The following is a 22517-nucleotide window of genomic DNA, read 5'->3' on the forward strand; positions in this document are numbered from 1 at the left end:
ACATTCAATATGCAGCCAATCATAGGACCAGGACATCCTTATTTCAAAGCAGCTTGTCTTCTGAACAAATGACACAGTAAAGAGATCAAGCAATCCCTGGACAATAATGTAGCACATTATACCCCCTTTCCCCTCCCCCCCCAAAAAAAGAAAAATAAAACCATCTTGGGAAAAGATCTCAGCATAGTTTTTCTATAGTCTTAAGTGTGCACGCCAATGCCTTTTGTCATTTGTTTCTCTGATTACTCTTCCTTCGCCTGTCTGTCCATTTCAAATACCAGCAGGTTCACTCACGGAAGACGGTTGAACTTCCAGATTAATACAGACTAGGAATAAAAAAATTGATAATCTGCTTCCAAAAATTAGCTACTGGAAACCTTATGGATCATAACAGAATACTGTGTGACACAGTGCTAGAAGGTGAGTCCCACAATAATGGACTTGGACACCAACACCGATGAAGGTGGTGCAGAACTGGGATGCGTTGCACTCTATTCTTCATGGGATCATTATGAGTTGAAACTGATGCAACAGCAAATAACAAAAACTCTTTTCCACAACAAGAGAATGGTTTATACTAGAAGGCTCAGATCTGTGGTATCTGAAGCTGAAGGTCCTAGATTGGGACGTCAGAGTAGTGTCCTGGAAAAGGGTAGGTAGTTAGCACAAAGCAGCCTGCAGCTGAGTGCATGTCATTAAAAGGAAAGGAGAAGAGATTTGGCTCACTTCAAAGATGGTTTATCAGAGAAAATACAGTAAAAGTTAAAGAAAAATCCCTAAAATGGAGAAGAATTCAAGCTTCACCACCACACTCATCTTGCTCAGTGACAAGCAGCCACATGTGTTGTATGCTCTGTGGCCCCAAGAGGTGTGGATGCCCACATCCTACCTGGGCTTCTGGTCATTAGCACAACTGGAATCCTAGGAGTCGATCTGGAGAGTGTTTGTAAAGTGTTGTTTCCACCCAAATAATTCTGGCTCCAAAGATCTGGAAGATGTGCTATTTCTTACTGCACCTCTTAGCACTGAGAGAAAAGAAGGTCTCTCCACATTGACCTCTGAGCTCCAGGGAGGATCATCAAGGATCATCTGGTCATCAAGTCACCGGGCAGATATTTCTAAAGCTGTATATTGGGGTCATGAGGAGGAGCATATCCGCCCTACCTAGAATGTAAAAACCCCAAACCCACGTCTGTTAAGCTGATTTTGCTCAAAGCAATCCTATGGGGCAGAGTAGGACTCCCCTATATGTTTCCAAGGCTATAAGAATTATGGAAACTGACTGCCACATCTTTCTTCTGAGAAGGGACAGGTTGGGTTCAGTTGGCAGCTGCAAGCTTTAACCACTGAACTACAGGTCCTACAATGGAGAAGTAAATACCATGTGTGTTTAAAGAACATAAAGGGGCGGGGGGGAGCTCAGAGATGGGCTTCGTGATGCTCTAAGGCTTCTGCCTTAAAGACAAGTTAGTTGGAAAGACCCATGGCTTTATCAGGTCACAAACAGTTATGATTTGGTCTTAGGAAGTGACAACTCTTCTTTAAATGCTGCCAGGCTGAGGCTAAATCTAATTCTGTAACTGTCTCAGGAAGCCAAGGCCACATCTGGAGGCCTCACATGAAATCCTGCCCTTGGTTAAGGACCTCTGAGAAGGACCTCTCTTGCCCAGAGACTGTCCAAAGACCTGGAGAGGACACCTGTACTCTGCCCAGACAGCTAAGGCCCAAAGCCTGGGCCACACCTAGATCACTGGGCTCTGGGTCATAGAACTATGGTAGGGAGGAATGGGCAGGCCTGGACAGGAGGCAATCAGAAATGCTAGCTACCTCTGACAGGACAGGGCCCTACCTGGAGGTCACCATTAGTACAAAGGGGAACCACCAGCAGCATCTCATCAACAAAACAACAGAAGAGCTAGGGAGCAGGTTCCTCTATACCAGACCCTCAAATGGACCCTGCCCTCTCGGGTGCTGTGCCGTCATTAGTAACCAGGGCTAGGGAACAGCTGTACTCGGAATTCCACTGATACAAAGAGTGGAATGCCCACTCTTGCTTGTCAATGGTTGGGTCCCTGATGCCTCTCCAAAGGGCACATACTAAGCTAGCTCCACTCTCAACCAAACCAAAAGCACCCTCTTTCTCAGATGCCCTTGAGACATCTAAGCACAGAGACCACCTGGCCTAGGGTGACTGTGAGGTGATGGCATGTGACCAGGGCCCTTGGGTGGCCACAGGCATGTCACTGCACAGCTGTGCCTTCCCCATAACACCACAGCCTCCCCTTACCTCCTCCTTACAGGTAATCTTGTCGACCCACCACTTCTCTCCTGTTTCTGAAGACGGCATAGTCACACGGCTTCAGTCTCCCATGAAGCTGTGCTGACTTCAGTAGAAAAGAAACCAGTTTTCTTAAAACTAAGGCCAACCATGGCTTCCAAGTATCCTCAAATGACCCCATGACGTGGCCAAAACACAAACTTGAAGGGCAATTCCAATGAGAATCAGAATATAAATATAGCACTGACTACAATCTTTTTTTTTTTCTTCTGAGGTTGTGTGTGTCTGGTAATAAAGCAACCCTGGGCTCACGACCCTTCCTGCCGATACGCTACACCCTGAGGCATGCCATGGGAATCCTGGGGGAGAGGTCAGGGAGGGAAAGAAGCCAGAAGGGCCTGTGAGGCATGGAGCAGTCCAAGATCCATCAGGGGTCTCATAGGAGCTGGCTGCTGTGAACCAACAGAGAACCCCGGATTGGTTGCAAGGATGCCTCTCTAGCTCTTGCAAAGAGCTCACCCTTTTGGCTCAGGGGACACCTGAGGATTCCCAGCTCTTAGTGTCCATGGGAAGCACCCACAGTCCCTGCAGCTGCTTTGTGGCCTTAACCATCAGGACGCTGAGAGGACGCTCCACTCCCCATCCTGAGCTTGTTACAAACGACGACTGTAGGAAAATATACAGTGATGTCAGACATGGCTGTACAAGGTCAGGGGATTCTGGGAAGTCCCAGTGTCCTCTGTAGTCTTTGAGGGTCTTGGTGAAGGTGCCCAGCATGGTTTGTACACATGGGGTTCTCTGGCACTTTCCTGCCACCTCCCCAAGTGGCTGCTCTTCTCTGGGAGTTTTTCTCTTATACAAATACCATGGCAGTAAAAAAATTTAAAATGAAGGAAAATACCCTTTAGACAGCTTGCCCCTTGGTCTGAAATTGTGCAAAGGTAGTTCAGATGCAGTTGCTGTCTTACAGGGTGGTGGCACATCGTCTTCCTGTATTTTCTTCCAGAGAGAGAGAGAACAGGCCCAAGCGACTGGTCCCACTTTGATTTTCTGTCAGCAAAAGCCTACTTGAAAAATGGTTGGTCTTGCGTGTGTGGTTCGGAGGTGTCTAAAAGAGGGTTTCAGGTTTCTGTCTTCTATTTCTTTTTAACAGCCTCTCAGCTTGCTCCAAAGACATCTCTTTCTGACTCTGGAGACTGGGGCCTCGATATTTCAAACAGCTCCTGGGGAGACTGCGAGGCCCTTCTGGAGGTTAATATCCTGAGGATCTCGGAAAGCTGTTTCTCAATGTTCGTCATTTTGGTGTTCAAGGCCTTGATGTCCTCCTTCAGCTCGTGTTTCACCTCCAGGACCATGGCCTGCAGCGTCTGCTCGGGGATGGGGTAGAAAGAATGCTTGACCTCGGCCAGGATGGGGCTCCGGTCCTGGGGGCTCCTGGCCTCCCCGACGTTGTCCAGGCGCAAGTCACTCTTGGTGATGCCGCTGTCACAGGAGTCTGTCTTCTTCAGCGTGGCCTCCCCTGACGCCTTTGTCCTCTCGGGGAGCGTCTCCATTGACTCGGCCTTAGAGACCTTGTTCCAGTCCTCACCCTTGCCACAGGCATCTTTGAAGCGGGCCCAGCCTTTGCGCTTGGCACAGTCGCCCCCACCGCCTTTGGGGCCCAGGCACTCGGACCCGGGGGCGTGCAGCTTGGCGTGGTCGGCCACCGCAGAGGTGGAGGCCGGCTGGAAGGCCACGGGCGTGGCGGGACTCTCCCGCACCGTGATGACGCTGGCCTTCACGATGCTGTGGTTGGCAGAGCCGTGCTCCGCGAGCATGCTGCCCTTCTCCACGTCCAGGTCGTCCAGGTCTCGGCCCCCTCTCTCCGCGGCCAGCCTGGCCTCCTTCTGCTGCCGGAACCTCTGGAAGAGGCGCCGGACAGGGTGGTCCGGGGGCAAGATCAGCGGGGCCTCATTCTTGCGCTTCATCCGTTCTTCCTCCTCCCGCTTCACGTCACTGATCTTCCGGAACACAATCTGGAATGAGACAGGACACAAATGTGTGAGCTCTGGACAGTGGCTCCAAGCATCAAAGTGCAGTCTGCTTTACTCACCATCATCTCTCATTCTAGCCCCCAGGTCACCCAGGAGCTGAAGTTCAAGCTACCTTCCTGTGCCCGCAAAGCCTGCGGGGGCTCCTCTCAGAGGCCAAGACCTTTGCTTGTCATCGGTCCCCAACTTTCCAACGGCAAGAAACTGGTTCTCGCTCTCATCCTTCAGAAGCAAACACCTATGCACTCCATCCTCACATGCTAGGAGTCAGGCTCTCCCTGCCACCTGTCCCTGGCTAAAATGCAGTATAGAGGAGCTGCAGTAAAGGCTGCCCTGCCGTCCCCAGATCTGAACCTTAAATAAGGGTGGTTGACACGTCTACAAAGAAGCCTGACTTGTCGTCAGGGAACATACCAAGAAAGAAGAAAGGCTTGTGAACGTGCATCTGATCTAGTCCCAAGAATAACAAACAAGCACTTAGATGTTGTTTCACATATTCGAGACACTAGCATTACAGAGCTGACATGCATGTGGTAAGTGTCTGTTACTCTCATTGCCTCTAGGCCAGAATCAACTCACTGTTGACCCTCCAGCAGGTTTCTAGGGCTGGAAATCAAAAGGGAGGAGACCGCTCATCTTTCTCCTGTGGAGTTGCTGGTGGAGTCACACCACCAGGGGGGCCTGGCCTGTGGGTTAGCAGTGTAGCTCCCTACCAGCTATGCCACAAGAGGAGAGGACATGCAGGCGTAGAGTGGCTCAATGCTACAGCGTGGACACAATGCCAAGCAAGGACTTGCATTCAAGTCATAAAGCCCTAGATCTACTAAATGGTAAACAGGTACTTAATGACACTGGCATATAGGTAAGCCACAAATGAGAGGGCTTTCTCATGGGCTAACATCTAATGATTTCTAACATAAATGGAACTTGGAGAAATGATGATAGTTATGGAAAGGCATTAGGTCTTTTGAGTCATAGTCATTATGAGTTGCGCATGACTCAAAGGCAATCAACAACAACATCATAAACAGCAGTTACACTTTGGCACATGTTTTGACCCGTTCCACATGTGAATGTGTGGGGGACAATTTGAAATCTTTGTATTTCTAATATGAAACCCTGCCTGGGGGACCAGAAGTGTGGAGATCATTGAGACAAGGAAGAAAAGCCCACGGAACAGTTGACTGTGGATGAACGTTACGATGACCATCATTAATGTTACCTAACTGTACATGTGAAGATGGCAGAAATGGCAAATGGGTGGCTCCTACATAAAGAGAAGCAGCCACTTCCTCACCATCACTATTTGGGGAACCTGGAGCCTCTTCCCAGCACCAGAACCTTCCCTGAAGATTTGCCAGTGTTCTCTGAAGATGCCAATCATTATGTTCTCAGAATGGAACCCAAAGGCGTGTGGGTGGTACAAGTCATCTGCTCATCAGCTGCTAACCTGCAGATTGACAGGTCAAATCCAAAAGAAGAACCTAGACAACTACTTCCAGAAAGATGACAGCCGAGGAAACCCTAAAGAGCAATTCTACTCTCACACACACAAGGCCGTCAATGATTTTCCCCCCAAGTGTGCCTACTACTGGTTGGCCAATGGAGGCTTCCAAAAATCAGTCCATGTAAACTATAGATCATATGATCCACAGATTGTGTGGATGGCGCAGGACCAGGCAGTGTTTGGTGTGTTCTGTATGGGGCTACCATGAGTCGTGGTAGACTCAAATGTTTATTGGGTTCCTCAGCACTTTGTTGTTGGAAGTTGCCTTTGTTTGATGGTGGTGATTAATCACCCAATTGTGTCCAGCCTCGAGGCTCTAGACTGTCACCTGACTTCTCAGTCAAAGCTCCCATCTCTCAATGACTTCACACTCAGGTCACTAAGTGAGAGGTAAGGATTGGTGCTGCTGCCCCTCTCTCACCTGACCAACTCTTCAAATCACATGACTTGGGTCACTAGAAGTGGTTTCTGATATGTGCTGAGCAGGCATCTCTCCCATCAAGGTTTGATCAAGGCTTCCCTGGACCACATCCTACACTGTTGTGATGTTATATTCTGCTCAGCCAGACCCCAGTTGCTATGATGTAGCCTACAGATCCAAGCCATGGAACTACAGAGGATCCCAAGCACTCTTGACAGGGCCAGAGAACCTGCATTCAAGGCAGCAGAGGGATGGAAGGATGATGCTAAGTGTCATTAAGACCTTTTCTCAAGACCTGTAATCATTCATCCTGAACTCTGAATCATATGACAGATAATTCTCCACCTCTGAACTTCATGTGTGCTGTTCTCTGGTTTGGGAATGGCCCAAGTTTTCCATCTGCCATCCAAATCTATTTACCTATAAGTCAACTCAAATACTCTATTCTCAAGAAAGTCTTCCATGATTCTGTTGAGCTCTGAGGAATCTGTCTAGCTTCTCTTTCAGTGCTCAAAGCTCTCTCCTGCCCCAATTACTCTCTACCATGTATCCACGTATAGTAGAGATTCCAGATCCTCACTCACAGTGCTTCTTAAAGAGGGACTCAGCTCAATGCTGTGAAGTAGGAACTGATGCATAGCTGACCCTCTAGCTGTCTTTCAGAGGCTGTAAATCATATGGGAGGATATTGCCTTGTATTTCTCTCACAGAGAAGCGGATGGATTAAAACCATATGTCTTTTGGTTGGCAGTGCAACTCCTTACCCACTAGGCCACCAGAGCTCCTTTTAAGATGAGAAGAAAAGGAAAGGATAAAGAGATGAAGAAGAAAAGTAGAAAGAATGAGAGAAGAAGAGAAAGAAATGAGAACAGAGACAATGACTTTTAGAGCTAATTGCTCAATTTCCTGCTCTTGACTTTTGTGGGACATTTTATTCCTTTTTTTAAAATATTTTAATTTTTTAAATAATTTTAATGAACATTTACAGAGAATTTGGATTTCCATTCATTCATTGTTGCACTTCTCTCCCTGCCCAGACATTTTATTCTTAATAGAATCTTCCCTTTTTACTTGAACTACTGTTTCTGTTCGTTGTAAGGAAATCCTTTAGCAAGATACCAGTATTGATATGTTCATCTTAGTCCTTCCGAGATATCCCTAAGGGCACTCTTTAATGCCACATTGCATGTTTTAACCTTTTAAAAACATTATCTGCTCTGAGAGAGCAAGGACTATCTTATTCAATATTTTCAGTGCTTTGAAAGTCTTGCTATCTTGGAGGTCAGTCATCAATAAATATTTATGGGATAATTTAGTAAATAACAAGTTTCAGCTAGTGAATCAATGGAAGAATATCTTTCTCTTGGAAAGATGAACTCAGAGGTTATAATACTTCAAAAGGAAGACCTTCTCTAGAAACGTACATGGTCATTTTCTCATTCACCTATGGGGCATTTCTAGTCCATAACATATGGGATCCCCATAAGTTAGAATTGACAAGATAGCAACTGACAACAAAAACTGAATTATTAAAGGTAATAATACTTGAAATTTGAAGTAAGATATGTTAATATAAAAGCAAAGGGATTACTCCTTCAAATATTGAAGAGTCAACACAAAACTTGCCCAGAGAAAGTGTACAACAGTATCTACTGATAGATTGGCAATGGGAGTTTCTCCTTGAGGGTACAGATAATAATATGTTTTTCAACCATATGTTGCATGAGTCAGAATTCTGCATATGTGGTGTGGGACCCCTGGCCTGATTTAGGCAGCATGTTCTGATGGTTTTTTTAATCATCAATAATGACCATGGGGGAAGTTTAAGCACTGGCAGGTTGAGTCTGTCCTTGAAAGGAGACATAGGTGTCTGGGTCTTATGAGACTGCTTGCTTTTTTCAAAATGTCATCCTAGGGTTGCCTGCTGTCACGCTGTATTCAATCGGCAAACCACTAATATACACGGTAATGTTGAGACACTACTGTCTCAATCAAGGGACTGTGAACCAGAGAAGAGCTTCCTGACCTGCAGACATGACTGAGCCCTTCTTTGAGAATCCAGGAATAAAACTAGCCACTTTCAAAAAGCACAGCAAAAGTTGTTCTTGCCGAGATGATGTAATATGGCAGCTTTGCTGACCTGAGGTTTCAGCTCTGCTAACTGCTATCAGTTGTTTTTGCAGATAAATTAGTCATGGGGGTTATATTTCTGAGGCAGCCATGACCATGCATTTGCCAAATGTTTCAGGTCTGAGTGGGCAGAGTGACAGCATGACTCATGAGAAGAGCTTTGTGCACCAGCCCCACCAGTCATCTCTGTTCAGAGATGATCCACAGTTCCCCATGGCAACGGGGTGTCCCAACAATCACAGACAAAACCCTATAACCCACCATCCCATGGGGTAATGATGTAGCAATCTTCTTTCTTTGGGAAAAAAATGTAGCAGCTTTATAAACCCATAAACTCTGTCCTAGAGGGTTGTTGTGAGTTGGACTCAACTCAGAGGTTATGTGTTTCATTTTATGAGGAAAATCAGCCAACAAAAACCTTCTAGATCAGACTTCTACACTTGGCTCGACTCTAGGAGCAAACAGGCTTACCCATCTGCCATATTTGCTTGTGTCATCTGAAACAGGTGATGTCTCACTTGTCTTGCCACTGCCCCATCCTACCTATTGAAGCCCCACTCTCAGAAGGCAGCCTGCACCTGCAGAACTTTCACTTCTACACTAGCCTCATGGCAATACCAACACTCAAGATCCAACCAAAATATCACCCTCCCCAGGGACATCATACTATTTTGTCAGCTGTGTGCTTTAACTTGAAGACTCCAGCAGTCAGCATTCACAGGAATACAGACCTGGAGCAGAAGAACAGAGATAAGGTTCTTCTTGCAAACCATCAAAGAAAGTGGTGAAAATAGTTGAAGGACCTAGTCATACTCCTCTGCAGACCAAGTGGGGGTGATAGACTTCAGGAGAGAGGGCTATAATAAGAAAACAACAAGCCTTTCACCCCAGAGAATTTAACGTGGCACTAGAGAGGAAAGAACAGAGGTGCTTTACCCCTACCCCCAGATCCAGCAAACTTTGCCACAGGACCAGAGAGGAAAGACTACAGGTAAGAAAGCAAAAAAGAACTTAATAAAATAACCCTCAAAACAATTCAAGACAATGCAGATAAAATTAATGGGGTATTAGAAACCCTAGAAAAGCAAGAAATTACAATCTGGAATATTAAGTTCAACGTCTCAGCAGTTGCTAACATGTTAGAGGGATAAATGAGCAGAATTAGGGAGAGCACAGAATCAATGAAATAAAAGAGTTCTCAACAGTGATTTGCTAAAGCAAAAAGCAAAATAAAAAAGGAAGAAAAATGGAGAAAGCCTAAAAATATAATGTGGGCCACAATAAAGAGAAAAACAAGTGCATAGTTGGAATCCCAGGACAAGAAGAAGAAGAAAAAAATGCACCGTGAAAGTTGTGAAAGAGTTACCAGAAGAAAACTTTTTAGGAATAATGAAGAATAAGAGAATATATATACAAGAAGCTGAGAAAACTCCACATAGAATAGACCACCAAGACATATCATAGTCAAATTTCCCAAAATAAAAGTCAAGGAGAAAATTCTGAAAGAAGTTAGGGGAAAATAAAGAGTCATTTATAAAAGACAGTAAATAAGATTAAGTGCCAATTTTTCAGCAGAAACCATGTGAGCAAGAAGACAGTGGGAGGACAATACTTAAACACTCAAAGAACACAACATTCAAGAATACTGTACCCAGCAAACTGTCCATCAAATCTGATGGAGAGATCAAGATATTCTCAGAAAAGCAAAAACTAAGGGAGTTTGCAAAAACAAGACCAGCATTGCAGAAATACTGAAGGTCCTCTCACAGAGACACCACAAAAAGGAGGGTAGGTATATCATAGTAACCAGCAACAAAAGGTCAATAAAATTGACAAACCACTAACAAAGCTAACAAGAGAAAAGAAGATACACAATCCAAATAAGAAATTAAAGGGCAATGTTACAACAGAACCAACTGAAATAAAAAGTCTAACAGTAGAATATTATGGAAAAACTATACTTCAACAAATAAAAACTTAGAGGAAATGGACAAATACTTAGAAACTCACACCTACACAAACTGACACAGACTTAATTAAGTAGAATACCTGAAAAGACCTATTATAAAAGAAGAAATTGAACAGGTCATAAAACAACTTCCAACTAATAAAAGCCTGGACTAGATAGTTTTACTAGTGAAAGCTAACAAATATTCAAAGAAGAGCTGTCACCATTTCTATATAAAGTATTTCAGAAAAGAGAAAAAGATGGACTATTCCTAGACTCTTTCTATGAAGCAAACATATAAAGACATCAGCAAAATAGAAAATTATAGGCCAATCTCTCTCATGAACATAGATACAAAACCTGGCCAATAGAATCTAATAGTACATAAAAAAAATAATTCAACATAATGAAATGTGATTCATAAGAGATATGCAAGGATGGTTCAACATAAGAAAAACAAGTAATATAATTCATCACACTGGAGCAATAGGGGTTGGTGTTTCAGGATCACTGAGACAGGCTCAGGACAGGGCAGGCTTCAGAGTTGCTGTACGTAGAGTTGCTAACAGTTGCTGGCAACTCAACAGCACCTAACAATATCATATTAACAAAACAAAAAGAACATGAACCACCTAATCCTGTCAGCTGATACAGAAAAGACCTTTGACAAAATGCAACAGACCTTCCTAATTAAAATATTCTACAAAAGAAGAATAGAGGGGAATTTCCTCAACATAGTGAAAAGCATCTATGCAAAACCAAGAGCCAACATCAGTCTGAATAGAGAGATTAAAGACATTCCCCTTGAGAACAGGAAGTAGGCAAGATGTACACTATCACCTCTCTTGTTCAATATAATATTGAGTGTATTAGTAATAAGGTAAGACAAAGAAATAAGAGATACGCAAATTGGTAAAGAGGGGTTATCTCTATATGCAGATGATAACTACTGGCAAACTAGCAAAGTAGCAGGGTACAAGACCATCATACAAAAATCAGATCATGACAAAGAGAACATAGAAAAGAAGCTAAGAAAAAAAGAATACCAATCATAATAGCAAATACTTGGGAATAAATCTAACTAGAGACACAAAAGACCTGTACAAAGAAAATGACAAAGCATTACTGTAAGAAACCAAAAGAGACCTGGAGAGATGGAAGAACGTACCATGCTCATGGATAGAAAGACTCAATATCATGAAAACGAAAATTCTACCGAAGGTTATCTACAAGTTCAATGCAATCTGAATATAGAGACCAATTCAATTCTTCAATGAGATGGAAAGGGCAGTTTCCAATTTTTTCTGAAATGGAAAGAGAGCCTGAATAAGCAAAACACTACTGAAAAAAGAGGAACAAGTTATGAACCATCATATTCTCTGATTTCAAATACTAATACATGGCCATGGTGGTGAAGACAATATGGTACTTGTACAGCAACAGACACATATATCAATGGAATAGAATTGAGAACCCGGAAATCAGCTTATCCACCTATGGTCAACTGATCTTTGAAAATGAGACACAATCAATTAAATGGGGACATGGCAGTCTCTTTAACAAATGGTGTTAGCAAAATTGGAAAATCATCTGCAGAAAACTTAAGCAAGACCCATACCTCATACTATAAACAAAATCCAACTCAAGGTACATCATTGACCTAGAAGTAAAATCAAAGATATAAAATTAACCTTAGAAAATCTAGGAAGAACTTTAGAAACCCCAATCCATAGCATGAAGTCTTCTAAGCGTAATGGGAAAACCTACAACTGAAAGAGAATAAAATAGATGAATAAGACCTTTTAAGAGTCAAATACCTATGCACATCAAAAAACTCCAACAGGGTAAGAAGGAAACCCACAGACTGGGAAAAAATATTTGGCAATGCTCTATCTGATCAGGGACTTATATATAAAATTCATGGAACATTTATACCAACATTTGCAGTCAGAAATAGAGTGAATATGCAATCAAGATGCATCAATAATAATAATGGGTGACTGGAATGCAAAAGCTGGAAACAAGGAAGAAGGATTAGTAGTCAGAAAACGTGGACTTGGTGACAGAAATTAGGCTGGAGACAGAATGATAGAATTCTGTATAGTCAGTGATTTATTCCTTGCAAATACTTTTTACAAGAAACATAAATGCAGACTACACACATGGCTTTCACCTGATAATATGCATAGGAATCTGACAGATTACATCTGAAGAAAGAATCATTAGAGAAACTCAGTATCAGCTGTGAAAACTAGGCCAGGTGCTGATTGTAGAACAAACCACCAACTACTCATATGCAAGTTGAAGTTGAAGCTAAAGGAGATTTAGTCAAAACCACAGGAACCAAAATTTGAACTTAACTCTATCCTACTTTAATTACAAAACCATCTCAGGAACAGATTTGAGGCCTTGGACACCAATGAACAAAGACCAGATGAGGTTTGGGAGGATATCAAGAACATCATCCGCGAAGAATGCGAAAGGACAATACAAAGACAGAGGAGGAAGCAAAGACCAAGAGATGGATGTCAGATGAGACTCTGAATATTGCACTTGAGTGCCAAGAAGCAAAGCATATGGAAGAAATCAAGAAATTAAGGAGCTGAACAGAATTCAAACCACGGTACTACATTCACACAATGAAATATTACACAGCATAGAAAAACAATGAACTCATAAAACATTACACAACATGGGTGACCTTGGAGGATATTGTGCTGAGGGAACTATCTCAGTCACAAAAAAAGACAAATAAATATACAAACAACGCATAGCTCTGCTGTTATAAAATAGGACAGATAGAGCAGTGTTGAGTAGAAAATGGGAAAAAGAGTGGATAGATAATGAACACTGCAATAGAACAGATGAGGGGAAGAACTGTCCAGAAGGAATATATGATTATACATTATATGTATGAAAACAATCTGGAACAACAGATGCATTGTGGGGTGGGCTTGGAAGGGGTGGTAAGAAAATGTGTACCACTGAATTAAAAAAAAAATAATAATAATAAGAGAAAACCTAGATCACATGATCTGACCGCCTAACTGACCGCAGAGATGATATAAGAACAGATCACATTTCAGTCTGTTGTACATGGGGGTCACCATGAGTAAGGAGCTGAATAGACAGTAGTTAACAATGACAATGAGGAAAAACAGTTTCCAAGTGAAATATGTCTGAGACATGCTCCAATCTTAAACGACTGAGGTTCTATAGAACTTCCCAGAGCCTTAACATACTAATGTGTTTTATAAATGCCTAAGAGGTAAATGCTTAAGAGAAGAAAAGATTGAAATTGTCAATCATTTCATCTTACTTGGATCATTAGCATCTTTGGAACCAGCAGTCAGGAAATCAGGAGATTTATTGTATTGACAAAGTCTGCAATGGGAGACTGGAAAGTGAATAAAATGACAGAAAAAACGGATGCATTTGAGTTGTGGTGTTGGAGAAGAGTATTGAATAGTTCATGGACTGCTGAAAGAACAGATATGTCTTAGAAAAAGTGCAGCCAGACTGCTTTTAGGATGCAAATGTGATAAAGCTTTATTTCACATACCTAGAGCTTGTTGGTAGGAGAGGTTATTCCTTTCATGTTTGGAAAGGTGGAGGGTCGGCAAAAGAGAGGATGACCCTCAACCAGATAGATTGACATAGTGACTGCCACAATGGGCTATCGTATGTCAGACAGTGTGAAGGTGGCACAGGATAGGACAGAGTTCACATCTGTTGTTCATAGGGTTACTATGAGTTGTATTTGACTTGACAACACCCACAAATAATAAGAAAAAAAATCACATGAGGTATTTCTTAATCTTCATTCTTCTTTAGTTGTTTAAACCTCCATTCTTATGACTAGATCCTCCCTTTTGAAAGTTTTGTTGTTGTTGTTAGTCAGTTTCACCTCATAACAGCTCTAGTAATACTACACAGTAAATTTCCTAGGCTGTACTCTTCCTGTGACCTAATTGATAGTTTTATCTCCAGTGGAGCCAGGATGTGGGTTTGAACTATCAACTTTTTCAGTTAGCAGCTTAACCATGGTGCTACAAGAGATACTTTTTTAAAGGAGGAGCAGATGGGTGAGGTGGGTAGGGGTGAAATCGCTGAGTTGCACAATTTCATGGGTGGCAAAGGAAAGGAAGATCCCTGACCAAGTGGATTGACACAGTGACTGCCACAATGGGCTCAGGAAGTGTGAAGAGAGTACAGGTCAGGACAGGGTTCAGATCTATCATTCATAGGATCACTATGAGTCGCACTCAACTCAGCGGGACCTAACAATAACATTCCAGCCGATTGCTGAATCCTGGCCTTTGGGATTTGGATTATTATCTTCAGCTGTCTAAATTGTTGTTATTGTTGTTATTGTATGTTCAGATAGAAGAAGAATTAATACCGTTGAGCTATGGTGCTAAAAAGGGGTATTGAATATACCATGGACTGCTAGGAGAACAAACAGGTATGTTTGGGAGAGGTTGAGACAAGGTTGCTCCTTGGAGGCAAGGATTCTGAAGCTTCATTTGATATACTTTGGACATGTTGGGAGGAGGGACCAGTCAGTCCTTGGAGAGGGACATCATGCTTGGGAGGGTGGAGGGACAGCACAAGAGAGAAAGACCCTCGATGAGATGGATTGATTCAGTGCCTGGGGTGATAAGGGTAGGTGTGTCAGAGACAATAAGATTGGCACAAGAAAGAGCAGGGTTTAGGGCTGTTGTACACAGGGTCGCTATGAGTCTTCATCTCTTTTGCTGACCCTCCACCTTTCCCAGCATGATGTCTTTTTCCTCTTGACAACATTCCCAAAGTATGTGATAATTTTCAGAAGCTAGCAGTGTTTATTCATTTTGTAATCCATTATATATACATGTTGTTGCTGAGTATCATACAGTTGGAAATGACCCATAGTTGACCCTCCGGTGGGTTTTCAGAGAGTTAAATCACCCGTCCTTCTCCTACAGAGTGCTGGTGGGATTGCAGTGCAGCTTCTTACCACTAGGCCACCAGAAAAAAAATATATATGTATACATACAGGTATATATACACGTGTGTCTGTCTGTCTGTCTGTCTGTCTGTCTGTCTCTCTCTCTCTATCTATCTATCATCTCTCTCTCTCTCTCTTCAATACTCGTTGCCAGTACCACAATTCAAAGGCATTGTTTCTTCCTCAGTCTTCCATATTCACTGTCCAATTTTCAGATGCATACTATGCAACTGAAAGTAGCATGGCTTGGATTGGGCACATCTTAGTCTTTAAACCGACATCCTTGCTTTTTTGCACTTTGAAGATATCCATGACAATAGGTTGTCCCAATGCGAAATATCTTTTGATTTCTTGACAGCTGCTAACTGTGGGTGTTGACTGTTTAATTAAATAAAATGAAATCTTTGACAACTTCAATATTTTTCCCATCTATTATGATGTTACCTTTGGTCAAGTGGTAAGGAATTTGTTCTCTTGCTGTTGAGATGTTACCCATATTGTAGTCTTTGTTTGATCTACTTTAGTAAATATTTCAAGCCTTCTTCATTTTCTGTAAGCAAGGTTGTGTCATCTGCATAACATAGGTTGTTGACGAGTCTTCCTTCAATCCTATGCCACATTCTTCAACATGTAGTCCAACATCTTGACTTATTTTCTCAGCATACAAATTCAATAGATATAGAGAAAGGATGCACACCTTCCATGATTTTTAGCCATGCAGTGTTACCTTATTCTGTTTAAACAACTATGTCTTTGTCTATGTATAGGTTTCTCATGATTGTTTTGGGATTCTCATTCTTCTAAACATTATCATTTATATGATACACACAGTCAAATGTCTTTGCATAATAAATAAAACACAGATTAATATCTTTCTGTCATTCTTTGCTTTCATCCAAGATCTCCCTGACATGAACAACAATAACCCTCATCCACAGCCTCTTCTGAGCTTGTATTTCTGAATATTCCCTGCAAATGTACTGTTCCAGCCATTTTTAAAGAATCTACAGCATGAATTTACTTGTGTTGCTATTAATGATATTGTTTGATAATTTTCATATTCTTTTGAATGATATTTCTTCTCTTTTTTGGAATGGGAAGTAAAGAGATCTCTTCCAGGCAATTGACCAGGTAGCTGTCTTCCAAATTTCTTGATATATATGAACAAGTATATCCAAGACTGAATCTGTTTGTGGACACACCTCATTGGTATTCCATCAATCCCTGGGGCCTTATTTTTTGTGAGTATCTTCAGTACTTCTTTAACTTCTTCATTCATTACCATGAATTCTTGATCACATGCTGCTTCCCGAAATGGTGTCTTTCCAGCTAATTACTTTCATATTCTTTTGAAACTTCCTACATCATTCAATATTTCACCCATAGAATCCTTAGTATTGTACAACTGTTGTTGTGTACTACCGAGATGGAATTGTCCCAGAGCTGACCCTCCAGCAGGTTTTGAGAGGCACATGGAAGGAGATGACCATCTTTTTCCTGTGGAATAGCTTGATAGATTTGAACTGTATACTTTATTGTGCAACTGTTGTTGTTGTGCACCATTGAGCCTGAGCCAGCCCTTAGCTGACCCTCTGGTGGGTTTTCAGAGGCAGTTAATCACAAAGGAGATGAATGCACATCCTTCCTCCCTGGAGCAGCTGGTGGAGTTGAACCATGTGCCTTTGAAATTGCAGTGCAGCTTTTTTTTGCCACTAAGCCACTAGATCTTGCATTCAACCTTCAGTTATTTCAGCTTATGAAAGGCTGAGCATGTTCATTCCTTTTAGTTCTCTAACACCAACAATCTTTCCCTAGCTCTCCCCTGCAGAGCAAATACACCTCTCCAAAGTACTGAAGAGTAATGGTGTCTCTCTGGAGACTAAGGTGCATCTGATACAGGCCATGGTCTTCTCAATCACTTGTTATGCATCAGAGAGTTGAACAATGACCAAGGAGGATAGAAGGAAAATTGATGCTTTTGAGCTGTGGTGCTAGAGAAGAGTACTGAGAATACCATGGACTGCTAGGAAAACAAACAGATTTGTCCTGGAAAGGGTTAAACCGGGTGGCTCCTTGGAGGCAAGGATTCTGAGGCTCCACCTAACATACTTTGGACATGCTGTGAGGAGAGACCGGTCCTTAGAGAGGGACATCATGCTTGGGAGGGTGGAGGGACAGCGCAGGAGAGGAAGGCTCTCTATGAGGTGGATTGATTTAGTGACTGGGATAATTGGGATGGGAGTGTCAGAGACAGTGCGATTGGCACAGGACAGAGCGGAGTTTAGGGCTGTTGTACATAGGGTCGCTATGAGTCGCAAGCGACTCGACAGCACATAACAACAACAACAACCCCTGCAGAGTGATACCATGCCTGGATGTACACTGCAAGGACTGTGAAGGCAAACCTTTTGCTTATTTGCCTCTTTCTCTAGGCTGAAGCTTCTGAAGGCAAGACTAATGCTTCATTCATTTTACCTTCCTCATCAATAGCGTACCTGGCATCATACAGATCTCAATAAAGGTTTATAAAATCAGTAACTAACTATACCAATGATTGCATGACCCCTTCTCTGTTTGCAAGTCTCATGTAGGGTTAAAAAAGTAATGTGCAGCTAAAAAAAGAAAATAAAAAAGAAAAAAATCTGCTTTTAAAGTCAGTTGTCTCAGAGAGAGAAAAGAGAGACTTATGGGTGGACTTCTCAATGTATAGTGATATCCCCAAGAGGGGCAGGGTGCAAAGCAAATTCTAAAGGCCTCTCATTTCACTCTTCTTTATTTCAGTCTGACCTAATACTCATTTCATCGTCTTTGCCTGACTGGCTTTTATTTTCTAAACTCATCCATGTGATCAGAGGTTAGCCCTGGAATGAACTTTATTTTGTAACAGGGATGACTGTGGAATTTTTCGTTTGTCTAAATGTAGATCTGTCTGTGGAAGACAGCCTGGCATTGTGGGAAGAATCTAGGCTGGGAATGTGAGGAGAGGGTGCTTGTTTCAGACTGAAAGGGGTGGGCATGTGCAAAAACTTCATATGTTCACTAGCTGGCAAAGGCTTTCTCTCCCCGCTTCCCTCAGAATAATACCTTCCTTCTTTCCTTCCTCTCTTGCATCTAATGCAGTCTTCCTTTCTTTCTCTCTTCCTTCTTTCCCACTTTTCTTCCATTCCATACAGTCACTGTAGCATTTCATTATAGAAGGAGTTGGCAATTGACCAACAACTACACAAGATCATCCTTCCAGTATGTTCTGGAATGTTCATTAACAAAGAGTTAATGAGTCTAACAAGCCAGGACTTTGCTTGGATTGTGCTCCGCAGCTTATTACACATACTCAAGTGCATGTTCAGTTAATCTAAAATTTCCCTGCAGTGTGCACTGCTTCCATCCCCACTAAATGGCAGAGAAAACAGAAGCTTAGCAGGTAGAATGACCTGTTCAGGGTCGTACAGCTGGTTAGAAACAGAACGGCAGGGAACAGGCCAAGGACCTTGCTCACATCACCTTTCTTACTTTTGGGGATACTTACACAGAGGCTATACCACACAGAGGTACCTGGTCTCTTCAGGGAAGTAGATACATCACAACCAAAGCCACTGCCTTTGAATCACTTTCGAGTCATAGTAACTCTATAGGACAGACCAGAACTGTACTAAGAGGTCTCTAAGACTGTGAATCATTACAGAAACAGACTGTCTCACCTTTCTCTCCGAGAGTGGTAGGTTTGAAAGGACTGCCTTTAGATTGGCAGCAGAATGCTTTTATCCATAATGCCAACAGAGCTCCTCGGGTCAGACACGGAAACCCTATAATCACCCTGTGGAAAGATCAGCCCTAGAGACAGACCACTCTCCTCTTGCTGGCAAGAGTCCAGGAGCCAGTACAGGACTAAGTCTGCACCCTTCCTGACAAGCCAGGTCCCTGCCAGCCCACAGAGGCACCCATTTTCCTTAGCCTGAGGCACTGGGCTCTGGAGGCTAAAGGAGAATGCTCATGACTTCGTGCAGCACAGGCAGCTGGATGCCCCCAGGCGGTGATCACTGCTGAGCCTTGCTCATCTATCCCAGCATCCCTCTGAGGCAGCACCAAGCAAAGGCTCTGAGCTGCAGAAGGGGGTGGGGGTGGGGAGGGATACACTTTAATAAATGCTTATCGAGCTGAACCAAACTGACAGGTTCAAGATGCAGGGCCTTCTGCTATTTTCAACTTTGTTTGGAAAATGGTTCCTCTGGGATCTGAGGTGAGTCAGGACATTCAACTATCCCCTCAAAGGTGCAGCAAGGGGGGCCTGGCCCCTTTCAAACCTGAGCTCTTCCCAGGACCATGAGAGGAAGAGGCACTCAACTTCACTGAGCAAGGAAGGCCCAGCAGCTGATGACCCCAGGGTAAAGGAACCACCTAGAGTTCTGATAGCACAGATGACTCTGGAGAGCAATCAGGAAAGATGCAGATATTTGAAAGAGTAACTGTATAAAACCATTATTGTAGAATGAGGATAAGGATCCAAAGCAGGTGGGAGCAGAGGGATGAGGATGTGCAAGGGAAGGGGGGATTAATCATGAAGTTGTATAATTTGATGGCAGGGTAAGGGAAATTGGAAGAAAGGAGATTGTCCATCCTTCTCCTGTGGAGCAGCTGGTGGATTTGAACCCTGTGCCTTCCGGATTGCAGTGCAGTTTCTTCTCACTAGGCAACCAAGGCTCTTGTGCTGCAATTCTGAAGACACACAGTTCAAATCCACCAGCTGCTCCAGGGGAGAAAGAAAGACAATCTCCTCCTGTGTGATTAACTGCCTCTGAAAACCTGCTGGAGGGTCAGCTATAATTCAGTTCCAAGTCTAGGGAACACAACAACAGCAACATAAATAAATAGAGACTAAGATATGACTCATAGAAAAAGAGAAATCAAAAGGTTCTTGCTAGGTGCTTGCTGGATTCAGGAACACAGCTCTAATCTGAAGCACACACAGGACAGTAAAAGTACACAGGCTTAGTCTCGACTCTGCACTGAACTGCTGTTGTGAGCTTGAGCAAGTCCTGTCCTTTCCCGGTTGGACTAAATTATCAGTGATTCTAGCTAGCCACACTTTAGAATCCCCAGAAAAGGTGCTTACAAACTCAAATTCTTAAACTCTACCTCAGGTTTACTGAGTGAGAACTCCCAGCTGGGGTCAGAAAGACTTTTATGAACAACAAGCTCCCCAGTCGATTAAGATGCAGAAGCTTGACAAAGCTCTGCTAGCCTGGGGCTTAGAGATCCCAGATCAATGGCCCTGAGGTACTCAGTTGTCCTTTGTATGTTTGCAGCATGCTCCCACTTGCATGTAGCCATAAGCACACAGCCCCCTCTACCCCTCTCTGTCTCAGCCTACACTTCCTGCCAGGCTCAGCAACTTGTGCCCTGCCTAGGCCTGGACAAGGGGCTGTCATTCCAGAAATTTCCAAGTCCTTAATCTCAGAGGGAGATGGAAAGGGGAAGCTTTGCAAACATCTGTGACTCCTTGCATTAACTTAAAACACATAAGCAACTCCTTGTTTCTCAACTCATAGCAACACAAGGAAGAAAGCGTTGGCCAGTCCTGAACTGTCTCCTTGATCGGTTATGGATGGGACCATTGTGAGTCATGGGGTTTTCTGGAAATACATTAACAGGCCTTTCTTCCTTAACCATATTAGCCTGGAGGCTCTGCTGAAACCCGTTCAACCTCATAGCAACGTGGACATCTCCAACGGTGAGCAGGTGGTAGTAGTGCACTTGGTGTATCAGGAATACAGTCTGAGTGGCCCGCATGGAAGATGAGAAGTTTACCACTAAACCGCGACTCTGCATTCCTTCGGATGTATGTGAAAGTCAGACAATGAATAACTAAGGCAGAAGAATTGAAGCCTGTGAACTGTTGTGCTGACAAAGAGTATTCACTCTACCATGGACTGTCATGGGAACAAGTAAATCTGCCCTGGAAGAAGTGATGTTGAGATGTCTTCTCACAGACTTTGGGCACGTTGTCAGGAAGTGCTAGTCTTTAGAAAAATTAGAAGGCTCGTGAAGGAGAAGAAGATCCTCAGTGAGAAAGACTGACAGTACCTGCAATGATGGGCTCCTACACAGTGGAGATTGTGAAAACAGCACACGATCAAGGTTGGCCTACATACTCTGTTGTACTTATGGTCTTTAAGAGTTGGAATTGGTTTGAGGCTATCCAATGACAAGTGACTACCACTGCCTTATACCTCAGAATTGGTAAGAAAAGTTGGCTTCCTGTCTGCGTGAGGACACAAAGCCAGAGGAACATTTCTTGAACACTGACTATAAGCAGAGCGCTCACTGGCTATAACCTCATTGTCCTTCCAAGTGGAGGAAGCCAAGCCTGTCCTCCTAGAACTGGGGGCCCTGCTGGTCCTTGAGCAGGACTTGAGCCCCAGCAACGCTGCTTCTGCATAGTTTCCTTACACACCAGCCTCCTCCGCCAGTAACCCCGCCTGGTTTTATGGCATAGCGTAAAAGATGAAGATTAACAAACAGGGCCATTTAAGAAACTTAAAACATGGAAAAACAAACTGGAGATGGCCTGATAACAAGAAGGCAGTTGGGTTTTGCTTTTAAAAATGTCATTACTTAACTGTCTCAGCAAGGCCCTTTCTGCTCATTACCGTTTCAAATGCTTTTTTTTTTTTCTTTTCTCTCTCAACAGCATCATGAGCTTGTGAACTGTTCAGAAAATGTGAGGGCCCAAATGTCAGGGAGGGGAGAAGGTTCCCAGAGGACAGAAGACAGTTTAGGTCAGCCGTCATTTACCGAGCCAGGACTATGTGAGGCCAGAGCCTGAGGCACAGCCCTGGCCTCCAGGGCCCAGGCTTGTCAGGGAGACAGACGGGTAAACCCACTCCCACAGCACACACGTGCCAAGGGGTCTGGGGAGAGGCAGACAGAGTTGCTCACGTAGTCAGCGTGGAATGAGCACGTGAGCACAAGCCCCTCTGTGCCCCTCTGTCTGAGTACAGGCAGGCTTGGGGTCATGTTCCCCATGTTTTCTGTGTTGTTAAAAGTGAGTAATGCAGCCGATTTTATAGGGCTGTTCTGAGGATTAAATTGAGTAACAGAAGTAAACTCTCAAGAAGGGTGCTTGGCATTTAATAGCTGCCCAGTAAATAAGTGTTATTCTGCATGAGTGCGTGACCCTGGAAACGATCCCAGAAGGATGAGCTGGAGTTTGAAG

The 22517-nt window shown here is 43.4% G+C and overlaps 1 protein-coding gene across 2 annotated transcripts in view; it reads right to left on the reverse strand.

Annotated features, from left to right (window-relative positions):
* Positions 1-3393: 3393 nt before the first annotated feature.
* KCNH1 (potassium voltage-gated channel, subfamily H (eag-related), member 1) overlaps positions 3394-22517 on the reverse strand; it is a 717114-nt gene continuing 697990 nt past the window's right edge. For both annotated transcript variants that reach the window (XM_006887955.1, XM_006887954.1), the window contains exon 11: positions 3394-4293. In XM_006887955.1, the coding sequence (XP_006888017.1) occupies positions 3436-4293 (858 nt within the window). In that variant the 3' untranslated portion in view covers positions 3394-3435. The remainder of the gene's footprint in view (positions 4294-22517) is intronic.

This window comes from Elephantulus edwardii, unplaced genomic scaffold, assembly GCF_000299155.1.
Source record: "Elephantulus edwardii isolate Elephantulus edwardi_28Jun2011 unplaced genomic scaffold, EleEdw1.0 scaffold00063, whole genome shotgun sequence".
Lineage (NCBI taxonomy): Eukaryota > Metazoa > Chordata > Mammalia > Macroscelidea > Macroscelididae > Elephantulus > Elephantulus edwardii.